We start from the raw sequence: 18,639 nt of genomic DNA, 5'->3' as shown, positions 1-18,639 counted from the left end.
GCCTGGAAAAGAAAAAGCTAAGGAGGGACTTCCCTGGAGGTCCAGTGGTTAAGACTTCGCCTTCCAGGCTCAATCCCTGGTCGGGGAGCTAAGATCCTATATGCCTTGCAGCCAAAAAAACAAAACATAAAACAGAAGCAATACTGTAACAAATTCAATAAAGACTTGAAAAATGGTCCACATTAAAAAAAAAAAAAAAAAGCTAAGGGGAACCCAGAGCAGCCATCAAATGGGTGAAGAGTTGTCTTGTGGGGAGAAGGTTTGAACTCTTTCTGTTGTTACCAAGAGCCGAAAGGAGGATCAAACATCCTGAAGTCACAGAGAGCCAGATTTCAGTTTAAAGCAAGAAGTATCTTTGGCCTGCAGAAACTACCCCAAATGATTTTCCAAAATTTTCCAAAGGGAAAAAAGTCATCTTGAAGGCATTTGAGTAGGCTGGACAACACATTTGCAAGAATATCGCTGAGACAACTCATGCATCATCTAGGCAGTAAAAGTAGGAGATACTGGATTCTGAGTCATGGTTAGAGCTGTGGGTGGAAGAAGAAAAATCTTCACCTCAACACACGCAGTGACTTGAATCCCAGACGGAAAGTCTTGTTTTTCTAAGAGACCTAAAGGTATAGTTTGACCATGAGTCATTGTAGTCTTTCCCCAACTTCAGACTTCATTCTTATACTACTATCACAAATTTTGCAATACCCATTTAAGACCAGTACTGCTAATTCACTTAATATTTTGATTTACCTTGATTCCTTTTTCTTCTTAGATGTGTTTCTCAAAGTTACCCTATATGCTTGCTATGAAAGTCTGGACCGTCTATCTCAGCATCAGCTGAGACATTTAGATATTCAAAATCTCAAACTCTACTCCAGCTCTGCTGAATCAGAATATCTATTTCAACAAGATTCCCAGTTGGATTCCTATGCCCACCAAAGTTTGAGAAACACTGCTTTATATCACTACTATAAACAGATATTTCACTGTCTCTAAGTCGTTAGCACATATTATTCTATTTTATTCTAACTTTCTTCACATTTTCACAAAATATTATCTCTAAACTTGGGATGCATCTTATAATCAATGAAAGGAGTACTGTAATTAGCAGGGTGTTTTCCTTTATTAGTGGGACACAAAATAGGTTATCTTACAATCGATGGCATCTTACATTTTGCTAAAATAAGGTAATAGACTTTAATATAACTATTAAAATTAAGAAATAGTTGCCTAAAATCATTTTGTATTGGACCATTGGGACTATGCCATGGTTTTGGAAAGACTGGCTTTATAAAAGCAAAATAATGCTCCTAAACATCACTGTGTTTGAGGCCCTTGAGAACAATTCAGTTTCCTCAGTCCCAACCACAGAGATTCTGTTGCAGATGATTTTGATGTGGATCAACTTTCGACACTTTGGGTAGCAGGCTGAACACTAAGTCAAGCTAAATGACATCAGATCATACACTTGCAGCCTGATGAGATTCCCTCACACTATAGTGCAACCATTCTCAAACTGTGGCCCATGGATCCTTGGAGATTCCTAAGAACTTTTCAAGAGGTACATGAGGTCAAAACAATTTTCATAATACCCAGATGCCATGTGCTTTCTTCACTGTTTGACTTAATGATGCAAAAGCAAGGATGGATAGACGATCTGACACTTTATTACAAATCAAGACATGGCACCAAGCTGTACTAATAGTCATAGTATTCTTCACAGCCATACACTGACAGTGAAAAAGAATTTTTTTTAATTTAAAAAGCCAGCTTCAGGATTTCCCTGGTGGCACAGTGGCTAAGAATCCGCCTGCCAATGCAGGGGACACGGGTTCGAGCCCTGGTCCGGGAAGATCCCACATGCTGCGGAGCAACTAAGCCCGTGAGCCACAACCACTGAGCCCGTGTGCCACAACTACCGAAGCCCGCATGCCTAGAGCCCATGCTCCGCAACAAGAGAAGCCACCACAATTAGAAGCCCGCGCTCCGCAACGAAGAGTAGCGCTCGCCACAACTAGACAAAGCCTGCACGCAGCAACAAAGACCCAACGCAGCCAAAAATAAATGTAAATAAATAAATAATTTTTTTAAAAGCCAGCTTCATTGAAAAATGACCTAAAATTTGCAACAATGGAAAGTATTAATTTGACTACATGTCAAATGTATCCACATCTTTATAATATTCTACATGATCAAACAGGAAGTTCATGAAAAGCACTCCTTTTGCACACTGGACTTTGACATTTGTCTCAAGGAAAAACACATGTGCAGTTGTCTGAGTTGCAAGATGAACCAGCCACTTGATTCATGAAGCACCATTTTTACTTGAAAGAATGACTAGAGGACAAACTATTGTTTCTCAGACTTGTATATCTGGCACACAGTTTCTCAAAAAGCAGTGAAGTGTGTTTATCCTTTCAAGGAAAACTATTGACAGTATTTTTTACTAATGATATAGTTGAGTTTTCAAGCAAAAATTAAAACTTTGGAAGACTTGTGTCTACTATCATTAGCTTGACAACGTCCTAATATTTGAATTTTCTAATGAGATCAGTATTGATATTAATGATTGCGATTTTTTATACTGTATAATGAAACGTGCCAATATTTGGAAGTTCTGTATAATTCAGTGAACAATATTTTCCAAATGATCAATGTATGATGTTTACACATGGGTAAAAGTTTCATTCAAAGTTCAACACAGACCAACAGATCATAATGTTTGTTGATATGGTTTCAGATTCCACATTGCAACTAGCCTTTAAGGAACTACCACAGAAACTACCACGTGTCAAGTTTTGGTATAGTATCTAAAAAGAATTTCCACAATTATGTGAAAGGGCAATTAAAATACTCTTTCCTTTTCCAAATTATATATCTGTGAAAGATTTTCTATATCTACTTTAACCAAAAAACAAAAAACAAAAAACCAAAAAACCATACAGCAACAGACAGAATACAGAAGCAAGCATGAAAACCCATCCATCTTCTACTCAGCAGACATTAAAGTGAGTTGCAAAAATGAAAAACAACGGTACTCTTGCCACTAATTTTTTTGTTTTGGAAAATATAGTCATTTTCATAAAAATATGTCATTAATGTTAACATGCAATGAATTTGATAGGAACTTTAAATGAATTAGATTTTCTCAATTTTGACTTCTAATACCATAAATATTGGTAGATATGACCTGCATAAACCAAACTCACTGGGTTCTCAATGGTTTTTAAGAGTGTGAAGGGGTTCTGAGGAAACAAAGCTTGAGAACTGCTGCTGTCGTAAAACTCACTTAAGCCACAAAAGTAGGGACTATCTTCACAGATGAGGAAACAATATGGATGAATTCTTCCTCTCCACCAGGCAGTAACTGAGAAAATTTAAACCGCATGAAGCCTGCAAGCCAGAGGTCCTCTTTGTGGTGCTATATTGAGTTCCAATCTCTTAACTATGAAAACTTAACCACGAGCACACAGATGGTTCAGCAGAGCCTCTGGCCAAAGTAAAATCGAAATGCAACTTATCCTGAATAAGATCCAGAGGGTCGCAGTTGCTCCTCTTTCTGTAGGACTAGATTCCCCCAGAATCTCAAGGAGGGATATTGAAACAACAGTTACCAACGAAGAGTAATTTCATAAAGTGTAAGATTGAGGGCGGGGGAAGTTCCAAGAGACAACCATAAAATGTTCAATTTTCCCACTTTTAATAGGAAACATAAAAGGCTTTATTCAAAACATATGACCTATTTCTTAAGAGAGATATGGGGATACATGTGTGTAATTGAACTCCATTTTATGGCCACTTACAGAAGAATGTATGGAAAAGAAAAAGCAGAGAAAGAAAGGGAGAAGGGGAAGAGTTGTGGGGAAAAGAAGTAGAGGGTCAGGAAGGATACGGGAAGAGGTCCAGAGGGAACAGGAAAAGCAAATGCAGATGAGGAAAAGGAACCAGAAAAGTCACACAACCTGCAGGGGCCTTAGAAATGAGCTAGCTTGCTTCTTCATTTTAAGTGAAATTAGTGGCCCAAAGAAGTTAAGTGGTTTGACCAAGTTCGGTGCCGGGACTTTAAGCCAAATTTGTCTAGCTTCTAAGCAAGGAAAACACATAAAGAGAAGGTCTGTGAAAAGGGATTGTTTGGAAAGAAGTGACGGGAGGGATGAGCGGGAGGGTGGACAGAGAGAGAGAGGCAGAAAGATACATAAACACACCATACACGTACATGCACACACACACACACGCTAAGCAGTGAGTTCTAAAGCAGGTATTTAATTAAACACTGTTTGTCACACCCCGACACTGCTACACATAACTAAAGTTTGGAGACCCCTGCCTTAAGCCCAGTACTTCTCAACTCTACTATGCCTAGAAATCACCTGGAGATCTTGTTAAAGTGCAGATTCTGGTTTTGTAATGCGGGGTGGTTCTGAGATTCTGAATGTCTAACAACTCCTCGGTGATGCTGATGCAACGTGTTCAAGGACCACTCTTGGAGTCAGAAGGCCCTACACCAGCAGTTCTCAGAGTGTGGTCCCTGGACCACAATGATGAATTCACCATCAGCTGATGAATGCACCACGAGCATTGCCTAAGAACTTTCTAGAAATGCATATTCTCAGGCCCCATCCCATACCTACTGAATCAGAAGCTCTGGGGGTGAGGCCCAGAAATCTGTGTTTTAACAAGCTGTCCAGGTAATTCTGGTGCATATTAAAGTTTGGAACCATTGCACTAGGCCATAATGTCTCCTATCACCTTGTTGCCTGTAATTGGCTAAACAAGTGTGGCAGTACTTTATGTTCAAGTCATTACTTTTCACTGGGCTATCTGAACTTTCTACTAGGAATTATCAACATTCCAGTAATTCTTTTCAGATACCCTTAAGATTTGGGAATGACACCGAGATCATGAGGCTCAAATGTGACGTGTAATTAAGGAAGTATTTTCTGAGGCCTCCTTTATTAGGCTCAGCTTGTCTTCCTCTAATTGGTTTAGACTTCCACACCTGGAGCTGGACTAAGAGATGTCCCCTCAAACTTTTTTCTTGGAGTAAAATATCTCCTTTAGCTCACCCCCACTTGCCCACTCTAGGCCCCTATACCAGGTCCTGGATTCCTCAGAACGTAGGTTAATCCCAGGAACTTTTGAATCTGGCCCCCTGTCTGAATGGAAATAACAGGATGGAGCTCCCCAAAGCTCCAGATTCAGCAGCCCTGGTCTTCCCAGCCCCTGCAGTCATGAGCTCTGATGCAGAGATGGCCATTTTTGGAGAAGCAGCTCCCTACCTGTGGAAATCAGAGAAGGAGAGAATCGAGGCTCCAAATCGCGCATTTGATTCTAAGAAAGCTTGCTTTGCAGTGGATGATAAGGAATTTTATGTGAAAGGTATGATCCAGAGCAAGGAAAATGACAAAGTCACAGTCGAGACCCTCGACAACCGGGTAAGTGTTGATCTCAGATGTCCTTGCTAACATGGGCATCCCCCTTTGCCTTTGGAGTAGAATAGTAGAAATTGCATGCTGGCCCATAGGAATCTGAAGATAGAACAAGACTCACATTGATCTACTCTGAGTGAAGTCGCAGGTAAAAACTGCCATGGCACGTACCTTTCCTCTGGCTCTTTCCTTCGAGGACTTGGGCTTTGAGAGTTTTTATGATGTTTGCTTTGGAGAAAGGGGAAGGTGGTGGTGGAAGAGTTTGGACTGTTTAAGGGAGAGATTGATACAGATTGCTGCTGGATGGGCGAATATACCAAATAGAACTCTCTAGGCTGCAGAGTGACTTACAGAGGGAGCTCCAGAGGCAATGCCTAATTTAATGCAGAGAATTACAGAGCACCATTCAATTCAATCCTTACTGGACATGCACCATGTCTAGGTCACAGTGTCTATCACTCTGCAAATATGAGCAAATCTCAGTCCCGCTTCCCCAAAGTTTATCATCTAGTGTAGGAATCAAGAGTACACGGTGGGTATGGGGACTTCCCTGGTGGCACAGAGGTTAAGAATCCGCCTGCCGATGCAGGGGACACGGGGTCAATCCCCGGTCCCAGAAGATCCCACATGCCGCGGAGCAACTAAGCCCGTGCACCACAACTACTGAGCCTGCACTCTAGAGCCCGCGAGCCACAACTACTCAGCCCGTGCGCCACAACTACTGAAGCCCGTGTGCCTAGAGCCTGTGCTCTGCAACAAGAGAAGCCATCACAATGAGAAGACCGTGCACCGCAACGAAGAGTAGCCCCCACACGCCACAACTAGAGAAAAGCCCGTGTGCAGTAAGGAAGACCCAACGCAGCCAAAAATAAATAAATAAAATAATTTTTTAAAAAAAGAGTACATGGTAGGTATGAATCGCAGTTCACAAATTCAAGCATACAAGACAGATGATGATGACGATGATGATGATGATGATTGTTATTATTAAACTTAACCTCTGGTGTCAGCCTCTTTTCACAGGGCCGGAAATAAATTTTCTGGAGTTACTATTGGGGTCCCCTCCCCAGAGCCATGCCACATTTTCAGTAATACCACATGGGGTGTCACTGCCCCCCCTGAAGGATTGCTAAGAAACAAGCCCCAGTTTCTTTTTTTTTTTTTTTTTGGAAAAGATTTTTTTATCCAGTGTTTAAGTAAGATTAAAAACTACAAGATTTTGCTTGCAGCTGATGAGCAAGAAGAGAAAAGTTAAACCCAAATTATCATCTGATTGGCTAGTTAAAACGCTCTGACTCAAGATCAAATTATTCAGTGACACACCAGTTACTTTGTGTGGGCTGAGGAGTTCTGGAGCAAAACAGCCCTAAACAAAACATATCATCTGAGAGCACAGGGCTAATGGGCATATGAAATACTAAACAAGAAAGCTGATAAAGGGAGGCTGTCGCAGACCTTTTGCTATTTTAGGCTTCTAGCAGTTGCTTACCATATACAAGGACCTAGCAGCCAGTTATTTTATCTCTTGACTTATCTGAGGTTAAACAACTTTAACCCACTAAGCAGGAATAAAGAGACACTTTGTAGATGAGTTGGAAAACATAAAGCAGTCCCACTTCTCCAGTAGAGTTTTAGTTGACTTAAATCATAAGAGAAACAATGATTACTGCACATATTGTCCTTGTCACACTGCATCTGTTGAGTAGAATTTCCATTCCAAGTGTTGTTTTCATCTTCACCATCGTCTTGAGTCCTCAATCTATATATCTTGCCCTCCTTTTTAAAGTCTTCCCCCCGTTTCTCCAGCACTCTTTTTCTGACTGGTTCCCTTTTGTCTGAGTTGCTAGAGGATGCAAGGTTTGAGGATTCCAATGATGCTGCTCTCACCGAGGTCTGTGCAGGAGGAGGATTACTAAATAAGAAGTTGCTAATCAATCTCCAGATGGCAAGGAATGGGTAAAGTACTGTCCCCAAGAATGTCCAAAAGTCGCCACTGGAAGAATGTACCATGGATGTAGTTGGTCTTCCTGCTGGCAACAGTACCACTGAAGCACTTGGGGCAAGTTCCAAATCCAGTAATTTCTTTTTATAATCTTCTTTGGTAAATTCCCTCCTGGGAAACATTGTCGCTAATGAAAAATTACTGTAAGTGTTGCCAACAGTCTGTGCAGCAAACTGCCTTGCTGCTTCTAGAGGAGCATCAGAAGGGAACTGATTTGTGAAGGAAGAACCATCAGGAAGACGGAATTGAATTCTCGCAACACTGCTTCCTTCTGTTGCGGAAGAGTCTCTCTTGACTTCCATTTCTGCCTGTTTGGCCAGCAGGGCTGCAGCTTTAGCAGCTTCTACTTCTTCCTGTGTCTTTGCAAAACGAGCAGCTCTCTCTGCACGGTCCAGTGCAATCATCTGTTTTATACGCTCTCGAGCTGCCCTATCTTCTGCCTTTTCTCTGTTCCTTTCCTCTAACATTCCTTTTGTTAATTCTTCTTCTTGCTTTCTTTTATAATCCAACATTTCTTTTCCAGTTTTCCTCCTCTCAATTTCCTCCTTAATCTCTCTCTGTTCTTCCTCTTTCCTTTTCTCTTCTCTCTTTTCTTCAAGTTGTTTGGTTAGTCTTTCCACTCTGACGGTGAGCTCCTCTGTAGGTCTCTGATTTGAACATCCACCAGGCTCTGGAGACACAGTGGCCTGGCCTGAAATTTCTCCTCCTGTTGCAGAATCTGACTTTGTATCAGAAGTGGGTGGTGTCTCACAGAGCTCTGCATTTCTGGACTGACAGTTTTCAGAAGTGTTGTTCTGATCAAATGAGGTGGATGGAGTAGAGACTGAACTTTCTCACTGGCCACTATTTGCCACTGATATTTCACCTTTTAACGAGTGCATCTGCCGGACTTTGTGGATTCTGGTAACAAGTTCATCTGCAGGAACACTTCCTGCTATTACTTCCAAGGGAATTCCACTGTCTCCAATAAAGAAACTGGATGGAACACACACTACAGGATAGATCTGTGAAAACTGTAGGCAGGCTTCACTTTTGGTATCGATTTTCACAGCAACAAAGCTGTTGGAAGATGCTTCTGTCACTTTCTCATCTTCCCAACTTGCAGCCATCTGTGTAGCCTGTTCATCATCACCTGCCACGAACACCACGAAGACCGCGCCGCTCCTCTTGGCCGACGCGATGGCGGCCGGAATGGCGCCCTGGAACCACAGCATCGCTGCCCTCGGGCACAGGCGCTCGCTCGACGTGTTGCCGCCTCGGTCCCGGAGCCGACCCGCCCTATCCGTCTTTGGGCCCCCACGGCCCGCCTCCGGCTCCGCACCGGCGCGCAGGCCCGTCAGCGGCTCCCAGGACGCGTGCAAGCGCGCAGGCCGAGGCGCGCCCCACGACGCATGACGCCACGCGTCGCCGTTGGCAGCGCGCCCCTGTCCTTTGTCTCGTTGGCAAGTCGGTGCGTGCGGGAGCCCGGGAGACCGCAGGCCCTGCAATCCCGGAAGTGGAAGGAGCGCCCCAGTTTCTGAACCTTCAGGACACACAGATTTTTCCATCTTCCTTATGCTATTTTGGATGTCCCTCTCTCTCTAGTTTAGGGCGGTGGGGCAGAAGGGCTTCCTTTCCTCAAGAGATTTGGTCTATATCAACAAATCTCCTCCCTTTTATCTTTTCGGTAAAACCCTCAAAGCTCTTCTGAGGATTCGGGCTTTTGGAAAACAAACGCTAGAAAGGCTTACAGGCTCTCTCGCTTTTATGCCCTATTTTCTACCTTTCCTGAGTAATGGAGTGCCAGTTGTATGCTTAAAGGGGAGGGAAAACAGAGAGGGGAAAATTAGGTAATAGTCTCAAAATACTGTTCAGGCATGGACCATGCTTCAAGTCCAAATGTTTTAACTATTAGGGCAGCGGTGCAAGGAATTCTGGAAGCCTTGAAAAGACAGGCGAGAGCAGAAACAGGTCATGGAAGAGGTGGCACTTCAGAAGAGCTTTGAAGGTTGCTAGATGTAATTTCAATGTAGATATATTCCAGACAAAGGGACCCACATGAGCAGAGGTATTGAGGGGGAGATTTACAGAACACACTGGAAGAGTTTTTTCCAATCTTCCAAGCTTGATCTCATTGCAGCACTCATAGCAAATGGGGTAAACAGAGGCAAGCTGCTGTGGCCTTGGCCATCCTGAGTTCCACCTGGCCACCCTGAGGCTGAAGGGCTCTATAACTTTGCACACCTGTAACCCTCTTCTGGCACACAGAATGGCATGCTGACTTGGGGGCATCAGACCAGAATTGATTATACAGTTTGACCAGTCTTAGATTTATCAAGAACACTTATTTACGGATCATCTCTGGGCACAGAAATGATCCATAAAGTTCACCACGGTAATGGGGTAATCTCACCACAATATCTCACCATTTTCACCCCACTGGTAGGTCACCACATCGGCTCTCCCACTCATCATGTGATTTTTCCTCTCAATATCCAGACACTCACTCCGAACAGTGACCAAGTCTACCCCATGAACCCTCCCAAATTTGACAAGATCGAGGACATGGCCATGATGACCCACCTACACGAGCCAGGAGTGCTGTACAACCTCAAAGAGCGTTACGCAGCCTGGTTGATCTACGTGAGTACCCTTCAACCTCTCTTTATTCCATTTCCTTCTCTTAGTAAAGTCAAGATCCATAGGTTGAATTTTCTGATTTTCTCAGACCTACTCAGGCCTCTTCTGTGTCACCGTCAACCCCTACAAGTGGCTGAAGGTGTACAACCCTGAGGTGGTGATGGCCTACAGAGGCAAAAAGCACCAGGAGGCCCCGCCCCACATCTTCTCCATCTCTGACAACGCCTATCAGTTCATGTTGACTGGTGAGTAATTTCTTTAATCCATATTTTAAAAAATAGTTTTAGTGAAGTATTCAAGTCCTTTAACTGCACTGGTTCTTAGTTAATTACTCGAGCCCTTCATAGGCTTTGGTCATCCAAACGGTGCAATGACCAAAGTGACCTCAGTAGATTCAGAGGATGTCAGGATGGAAAGCCAGGGGCGCAGTATCTTCCATTACCAGTCACGGTTCTTAAGCCAGAGCTTGGGACTGAAGCCACACTAAGTACATGCTTCTCTGGGGGTGGATGTGAAGCACAAGGAGATGTGCTGCCCCCACCTCCAAAGAAACCCCCAACAGGAACACACTTGGAAGAGAGACTATATTAGTAGCCACTTAGGAATGCAAAGTTGGAGAAATGGGCACAGCAACTTCCCTTCACCTGTTTTCTCAGGCTCCCTCTTTCTCCTCCTTAAATTTCCAGAATAGCAGATGAAATAGCAGAGATGTGGTAATACTGTCACCCTTGTCATGCCTAACATCACTTCGGTCTGTTCCACTTTCACCTGATTTGACTTGGTGCAGAGAGAAGTAGAAGCAAGCATCTGAGATCTGAAGATGCTTAAAAGTCATCCAGGACAATGTTGCCCAAACTTCAGCCATTCCAATGTCACATTCGCAATCCTGGCCATTTCTGCATATTTAAAATCTTTCCTTATAGTGACTGAAGTTCCGTCCATTTCAAAAAGGAAGAATAGGGAATTCCCTGGCGGTCCAATGGTTAAGACTCTGTGCTTCCACTGCAGGGGACACGGATTCGATACCTGGTCAGGGAACTAAGATCCCACATGCCACGTGGCGTGGCCAAAAATAAAAATAAAATAGGAACCGAACAAATCTGCCCTTTGATCTGGAGGAAAACTATTTTTTAAAAAAAGGAAGAATAATATCACTATTAGTATTAGTTTCTTAGGACTGCCGTAACCAAGTACTACACACTGGGTGGCCTAAGCAACAGAAATGCATTGTGTCACAGCTCTGGAGCCTGGAAGTCTGAGATCAAGGTGTCAGCAGGGTTGGTTCCCTCTGAGGGCCGAGAGGGAGAATGTGGTCCAGGCCACTCTCCCAGCTTCCGGTGGTTTGCTGGCCATCCTTGCCATCCCTTGGCTTATAGAATCATCACCTTGATCTGCACTTTCATCTTCACATTGTGTTCTCATCTGTCTCCAAATTTCTCTTTTTATAAGGACACCAGTCATATTGGATTAGGGGCCCACCTACTCCAGTATGACCTCATCTTCACTAATTACATCTGCAATGACCCTATTTCCAAATAAGGTCACATTTTGAGGTACTGGGGGTTAGTTAGGGCCTCAACATATTAGTTTGTTGGGGGGAACACAATTCAACCTATAACACTCTTGTAAATGGAAAACCACGGTCACTGTCCACAAGTAGAAAGTAAAGGTGAAAGAAAAAGGCAATGACAACAAATCAGTGTCCATAAATTCTAATTAGAAGCTGTGGCTTCTTACAAGTTCTAAGTCTGAGACTTGCTTTCTTTGTTGAAAAGGGAGATAAGAAAGCGCTATTGAGGAGGTAAAGATCTGTGAACACGAATAACTTCCACACTGTGGGACTCACCGTTCACTTCCCATGCTGCCCAAGTTACACATCCAGCATTTGGGAAATCTGCACAAATTGTCTCCAAGAAGATTCGACATGCCCAAATCATCACACCACTAGTTAATGGCAAAGCCAGAACTAGAACTCATGGGCTCTGTCTACCCCCAATGTTGCCTGATTTGTATATCCTGCCTGTATCTTGTTTATTTATTCTGTCCTGCTTCCTTCTGCATTTCTAGATCGAGACAACCAGTCCGTCCTCATCGCGTGAGTAACCTGTGTTGTTGCCATGATGACTTGGAAGGGGCTGTCCATTCCTTCTACTCTCCTTTAGCTCACTTACTTTTTAAAAAAAATTTTATTGAAGTATACTTGATTTACAATGTTGTATTAATGTCTGCTGTACAGCAAAGTGATTCAGTTATACATATATATTCCTTTTCATATTCTTTTCCATTTTGTTTTATCACAAGGTATTGAATATAGTTCCCTGTGCAATGCAGTAGGACCTTGTTGGTTATGCATTCTATATCTAATAGTTTGAATCTACTCATCCCAAACTCTCAATCCATTTGTCCTCCATTCCCCCTTTCCTTGGTCCCCTTGGCAATTACAAGTCTGTTCTCTATGTCTGTGTATCTCACTTTATTTTATTTTATTTTACTTTATTATATTTTATTTATTTTTGGGTGTGTCGGGTCTTAGTTGCAGCACTCGGGATCTTTTGTTGGGGCGCGTGGGCTCTTCGCTGTGGTGTACAGGCTTCTCTCTAGTTGTGGCAGGCGGGTTTTCTCTTCTCTAGTTGTGGCACGCAGGCTCCAGAGTGCGTGGGCTCTGTAGTTGTGGCACGCGGGCACCAGAGCACGTGGGCTCTGTAGTTTGTGGCACGTGGGCTCTAATTGAGGCACACAAGCTCAGTAGTTATGGCGTGCGGGCTCGGTTGCCCCGCGGCATGTGGGATCTTAGTTCCCTGACCAGGGATTGAACCCGCGTCCCTTGCATTGCAAGGCGGGTTCTTTACCACTGGACCACCAGGGAAGTCCCTCTCACTTACTTTTAAATCAACAGCGGAGAATCCGGGGCTGGGAAGACAGTGAACACCAAGCGTGTGATCCAGCACTTTGCAGCAACTGCGGTCACTGGGGAGAAGAGGAAGGAGCAGCGGCCGGGCAAGATGCAGGTGAGCAGCTTCCTGCACCTGGAAGGCTTGCTGGAATGACTATAACTGAAACCCCAGGTGAGCCCCAAGTGTCTGCAGGGCTTTGTGCTCAGCAGAGATGCACAGCACGAGGTCCTGCCCCAGGGGGTGTTTACCGGGCAAGGCAGGAAATGGCTCCACCTTGTGGACTCGGGCTCTAGCACCAGCTCCATCAGCAACAGCCGAGTGACCTTGAACAACTCCACATCCTCCTTTGGCGAAGGAATGGTTTAGGCCAGTGGTTCTCAAACTGGAGTGCACGTCAGAATCACCAGGAGGGTTCGTTAACAACGGATTGCTGGTCCCCAGGCCCAGAATTTCTGACTGAAATTCCTGTCTCACATTCAAAATCCTGGCATGTTGCATTTCTGTCATGTTCCCATTGTTCATGCCCTGTCCAGGGATCACACTTTGAGAACCACTGGGCTGGACAGTAGTTTCCAAACAGCTCTGAAGTCAGAAAGGCAAGCAATCATGTGGGGAAGGGGGAAAGGTGAAAACTCTGCTTTCTATAAGTGGATTTCTATGTAATAATTCTCACAAAATATTTTATGCAACTTAAACATTTTTTTGAGAACCACTGTTTCTATCATATGGGTCACTTTCATTGCTCACAGTCTGTTTCTACTTCTGAACCCGAATATCTGTATAAATGGGTCCTGGTGCATGCAGGAACAGAGGTCTATATTTTACAAATCCATAATTTATAATAAAATGTTATCAGAGAAGAAAGGCCATCTGGGAGATTGAGAGGTAGCGGGTAGGGCTCCAACCTGGAATCTGGTGTGGCCAGAAGCCACTTTGATGCTGTGCTAAGACTCCTTCTACGATGGGACCTTGAAGCCTCCTTGGGTGGGGTGGGGATGGGCCTGTGGGTACTCAGCACAACTGTACCTGCCACCAGCCTGAGCTGGGCGACATCTCTCCCTGGGACCTTCCCAGAGCATCCACACTTTTGAGTCACTGGGAAGTTACTTCGGAAGACGTCCAAAGTCCTCTCTTTTCCTCTTCTCACTTATTATTAGGGAACCCTGGAAGACCAGATCATCCAGGCCAGCCCCCTCCTGGAGGCCTTTGGAAATGCCAAGACCGTGAGGAATGACAACTCCTTGAGATTCGTTAAGACTCAGTCCAATTGTCAATGACCCCCAGAAAGAAAACCCTCTCCTCCAATGCTGAATATGAAAAATGGCCACATAAACTAGGATATACCTGGCCTTAGTCTACCCCCAAGCGCTTCAGATCAAGCTGCCCAACCGGGATATTCTGATAACCCTTCAAAGAACATTTTGTCTTATTCCCAGCCGAAGGAAGATTTAGCTGTCCTTCCCTAACTAATCAGCATCACCTCAGAGCCTCCTGAAGTCACAATGATTCAAGATTCAAATTCCACAAGTACAAAATGACTTCTCTATGCTAAAATTGGTCTCTTCAGGTGGAAGCATTTTAAAATACATAAGTCCATTGAACAGTATCCACTGACTTATTAGCCATGAAAACCTTAGTGTGAAGTTAGTTAGCAGATCTGACCTTCTCCAAGTCAGGAGGTGCTGGGAGGAGGGAAAACCTGGTGGAGGCAGCAGAGCTCAAAAATTGGGAAGAAGTTGATACTGAAGATACTGAAGGATATGTCCCATCCTTCAATGTTTCGCTTAGGATTAGCTCAACCAAAGAGGCATTTACTTCCGACACTGGCAAATAAACAAGTATCCAGTCTCCTATCTAATTTCACTGGCCAGTAGAGCAAGTACCCAGAGGCACTTGCATTCAGCAGCTAGAACTCCTGAAGAGCGAACACATAATTCACATAAACCTACACTGGTCCTTCATTAACTCTTCTTAGGCTTCATTCAGAGAATACTGAGAATACTACTGAGGATGTACTACATTCCAGGGTCTGTGGGTGAACAAGCAAGGCAATATTTTTGCCCTCCAATTGGCTCACAGAGTGGTAGCGACCAATTAAGCAGATGATGTAAGAAGGGAGTATACACACACACATATATACTATATATAATTTCACCCCTCACTCCCCAAGATTGGGGGAACCCAAGTGCTGAGTGGGTCTTTGGGGAGCCAGGAGGCCTGGCCTGGGGGCTAAGTTTGCATGTAGTAAGTAGTAAGGAAAACTGAGGCAAGAAATCTCAGAAGTAACATCCAGAGGCAAAAAAGAAGTCAGATAGTCCAACCAGGTTATCAGTTCAAAGGTGTTACAAAGAGTTTGAGCAGGATAAAGACCAAGGAGACAGTCAGGTGTGAGGTGGTCCCAAACAGAGACTTGAGAGGGAGCCTGCAGGCATCCCCAGAGCTGTGGGAACAGGGCCAGGTGCTCTGGGCAGAGCTACCTGAGTCTTGGCTGAGCCGGCGTGGGGACCAGATGCCAAGCAAACAGAGAGAAGGAAGGTCCTCATGCTTCTGGCATCACCTCCTCCGTGAGCCTACACAGCCCACCCATCCTCAGTAGTACCTAACAGAAGCTGGCTACAGTACCACAGAAAGAAAATAACTGTGTTTTTCAGTCTGTCTTTGGACAGGGGACGTTCATTCGTATTCACTTCGGAGCCACAGGAAAGCTGGTGTCAGCGGACATTGAAACCTGTGAGTCCAAACACTCTATCTGGCACCTTGGATTTGGCCACAGAGGCATCTCCTGGGGTCCCTAAAATCACATCGTTTTTTGTTATCTTAGATCTCTTAGAAAAATCCAGGGTGGCATTTCAGTTATCCCGTGAGAGAGGCTATCATATTTTTTACCAAATCATGTCAAACAAGAAGCTGGAACTTATGGGTAAGTTCCTTGGTTATCATTCTCATCTTCCAAATCGATCACATTGGAAAAAAACTCAGAGTCAGTTGTGCATAAGATGCTAAAGGGATCCATCTTCTTCACAGACCTGCTTCTCATTTCAACCAACCCCTTTGACTTCCCCTTTGTGAGCAAAGGAGAGGTCACCGTGGCCAGTATTGATGACAGTGAGGAACTGTTGGCCACTGATGTAAGTATTTTGTGTGTTTATTTACTTAAGTAAGGAATTGTTGAATTTATGAACTGAGAGGTACCCATGATCTCAGGAGGAAGCTGGGATGCAGGGATGCTCAGTGATTAGACCCAAGAGCTCAGAGAATTAGTACAGATCACACCCCTCCCCCACTTGGTTCCATTTCAGAAGATTCCAGGAAATGGGAATACAGAAAGTTCTCCAAAATAGGCCTTCAGTTCCATTCTCCAGCTTTTGAGAGTAAATGTTTGCATGGATAAGGTCTTTAAAGTTTTTGTTGGAAGTTTTCAGGGTACCAAACCATCTACATGGTTCTTTTAAGAAAATCTAGAAAATACAGAAAAGTCTAAAGCAGGAGAAAAACAGTCCCACTCTGCAGCAGCCGTTCCATTCCTCCGGCTACCTGCCACCTCGGGCTCACAGTAGGCACCCACCTCCTCAACACACCTGTCAGGCCTCTGGTCTTTAGCTTTGGGGAATATCTCCAGGGTCAATAACCATAATATTAACTAAGTGCATTGAGCACTCACGCATGCTAGGAACTGAGAAAAGAGCTTTGCCTCAACAAAACCTCTGGGATCAGCACCACTGCTACCCCCGTTTCATAAAGGTAGAAGCTGAGTCTTAGAAAAAAAACACACGATTTGCACGAAGACAGTTTGTAAACGACGGTCTGAACCCAGATCTGCCCAACCCCAGAACTTGCATTTTTAACCCTAACCCTAACCCTAACCCTAACCCCTAACCCTAAACCCTAACCCTAATTGTCTAACCTTAACCCTAACCCCTAACCCCTAACCCTAACCCTAACCCTAATTGTCTAACCCTAACCACTAACCCCTAACCCCTAACCCCTAAACCCTAACCCTAACCCTAAACCCTAACCCTAAACCCTAACCCTTAACCCTAACCCTAAACCCTAACCCTAGCCCTAACCCTAACAACCCTAACCCTAACCCGAACCCGAACCCTAACCCTAAACCTCTAACCCTAACCCTAACCCTAAACCCTAAACCCTAAACCCTAACCCTAACCCTAAACCTTAAACCCTAAACCCTAACCCTAAACCCTAAACCCTAACCCTAACCCTAACGACCCTGACCCTGACCCTGACCCTGGCCCTGGCCCTAACCCTAACCCTAACCTCATAGTGTTGCTGACCCTTCCATTGATATAATTGTATGTAATTGAACTTATTCAATAAATCTATTAAACATCTGCCCTCTGCCCAACACCCTCCCAGGTGTTGGAAATGCAATGAAAATACTCCATAAGATGCGCACCTGGTGGGCACATTATTAACAAAAGGCTTTTACATTTTTACCAGTAGTTTCTCCTTAAGGTCATCACTTGCCAATTAATGACCATGCTGTTTAGGAAGCTCATTAAAAACCCAGGAGTCACGGTTCCCGGCAGGCTCTCCTGTTCTCCCTCGGGCACTCTTCCACCCTCTCTAAGTTTCAGTTTCCAGGAACTCGAGCCTATTGAGAGAGTGAGGAAATAGCTAATCTGGTTTTTGGATGGTAGACCATAAACCAGATTTAAAGAAAAATATGTCATTGCTGGTTTTCATTCAAACAGACAGGTATAATGAAGGAAGGAACCCCTCTGGCCCTCCAGGAGTTGCCTGGGAACCTAGTCTGCGAAATACTTATACATCAAGAGATGGCTCTGAGCTGGAATTCTACAAAAGAAGAGTAGAGCAACCCAGTACATCTTTATACCCCCTCAGCCGCAGGAGGAGAATGGCTGCAGGCTACTGAAAGCCAGCAGCATTGACAAATTAACTCCCCCCAGCCTTTGCCAAACTACAGTGGTACCTCTGAGTTCTCTGTTTCCTTCTCTATTCTGACTCTTTTCTCAATAAATCCACATTTCTTAATATAGTGTCACAGTGGAAGCAAAACAGACCTTCAATTTTCAGACCTCAATTTATAAAGCAAAGGTTCTAGGGGTTTTGTTTTTAAATTAAAGGACCACATCATTTGAAAATTGTACAGGTTCTAATTCTTCAGTTCCAAGACACCAAACACACTGCATGCGGTCCCCATGGAAAGGCCCCTCTCAGCAGAAGCGCCACCGATTCCACAATGAAAGGGCAGCAAGGTGCCCTTCTCCCTTCTCTGCTGCCTGGATGGCCCCCATGTTTTTCAATCCATGCCCCCTGGCAAGTTTCTAAGGTGCAATTCTGAGACCCTTCCCTTTCCCATCCCAGCAGGTGGCCAAGGGCCGGCCCGGGCTGGAGACGTGCAGGAAGCAGAGCTGGGCCAGCTGGCCAGAGTGGGGTTTGGGGGTTCTCAGCAGGAGAAATCACCATGCAGGATAAATCCCTTGGCCTTGCCATAAGCCAAGGGTAAGTCTCTCAGGGCTACGGGCCCTCTCAGGTTCTCCTTGCAGATACCTCGTGTGAGGCACTTGGCTACTTGGGAAAACCGCGCGGGAGCGAGCTTTACACCAGCAGATGTTTTGTAAAATTGAACGGGGTAGGCTCGGGCCTGTCCTCAAAGCCTCTACTCAAAGGCGAGCCCTTCCTGCGACTGCCAGGTTAGGGGGTTCCGCGACTGTGC

General features: G+C 44.5%; 1 protein-coding gene and 1 pseudogene across 1 annotated transcript; one reads left to right on the top strand and one right to left on the bottom strand.

The window, feature by feature from the left end:
- Window positions 1-5,228: 5,228 nt before the first annotated feature.
- Window positions 5,229-18,482, top strand: LOC132350461 (myosin-13-like). The gene is made up of 11 exons (XM_059899646.1): window positions 5,229-5,432; window positions 9,907-10,050; window positions 10,136-10,292; window positions 12,115-12,142; window positions 12,944-13,055; window positions 14,099-14,191; window positions 15,608-15,671; window positions 15,763-15,861; window positions 15,966-16,069; window positions 18,291-18,352; window positions 18,470-18,482. The coding sequence occupies exons 1-11, from the start codon at window positions 5,229-5,231 to the stop codon at window positions 18,480-18,482; spliced, it is 1,080 nt and encodes a 359-aa protein (XP_059755629.1).
- On the bottom strand, window positions 6,616-8,652 carry LOC132350904 (UBX domain-containing protein 4-like; annotated as a pseudogene).
- Window positions 18,483-18,639: the final 157 nt, after the last annotated feature.

The sequence above is a fragment of the Balaenoptera ricei genome, chromosome 16, assembly GCF_028023285.1.
Source record: "Balaenoptera ricei isolate mBalRic1 chromosome 16, mBalRic1.hap2, whole genome shotgun sequence".
NCBI lineage: Eukaryota > Metazoa > Chordata > Mammalia > Artiodactyla > Balaenopteridae > Balaenoptera > Balaenoptera ricei.
Note: the sequence above shows the minus strand (reverse complement) of the source record. Positions and strands in the feature narration are given on the sequence as shown.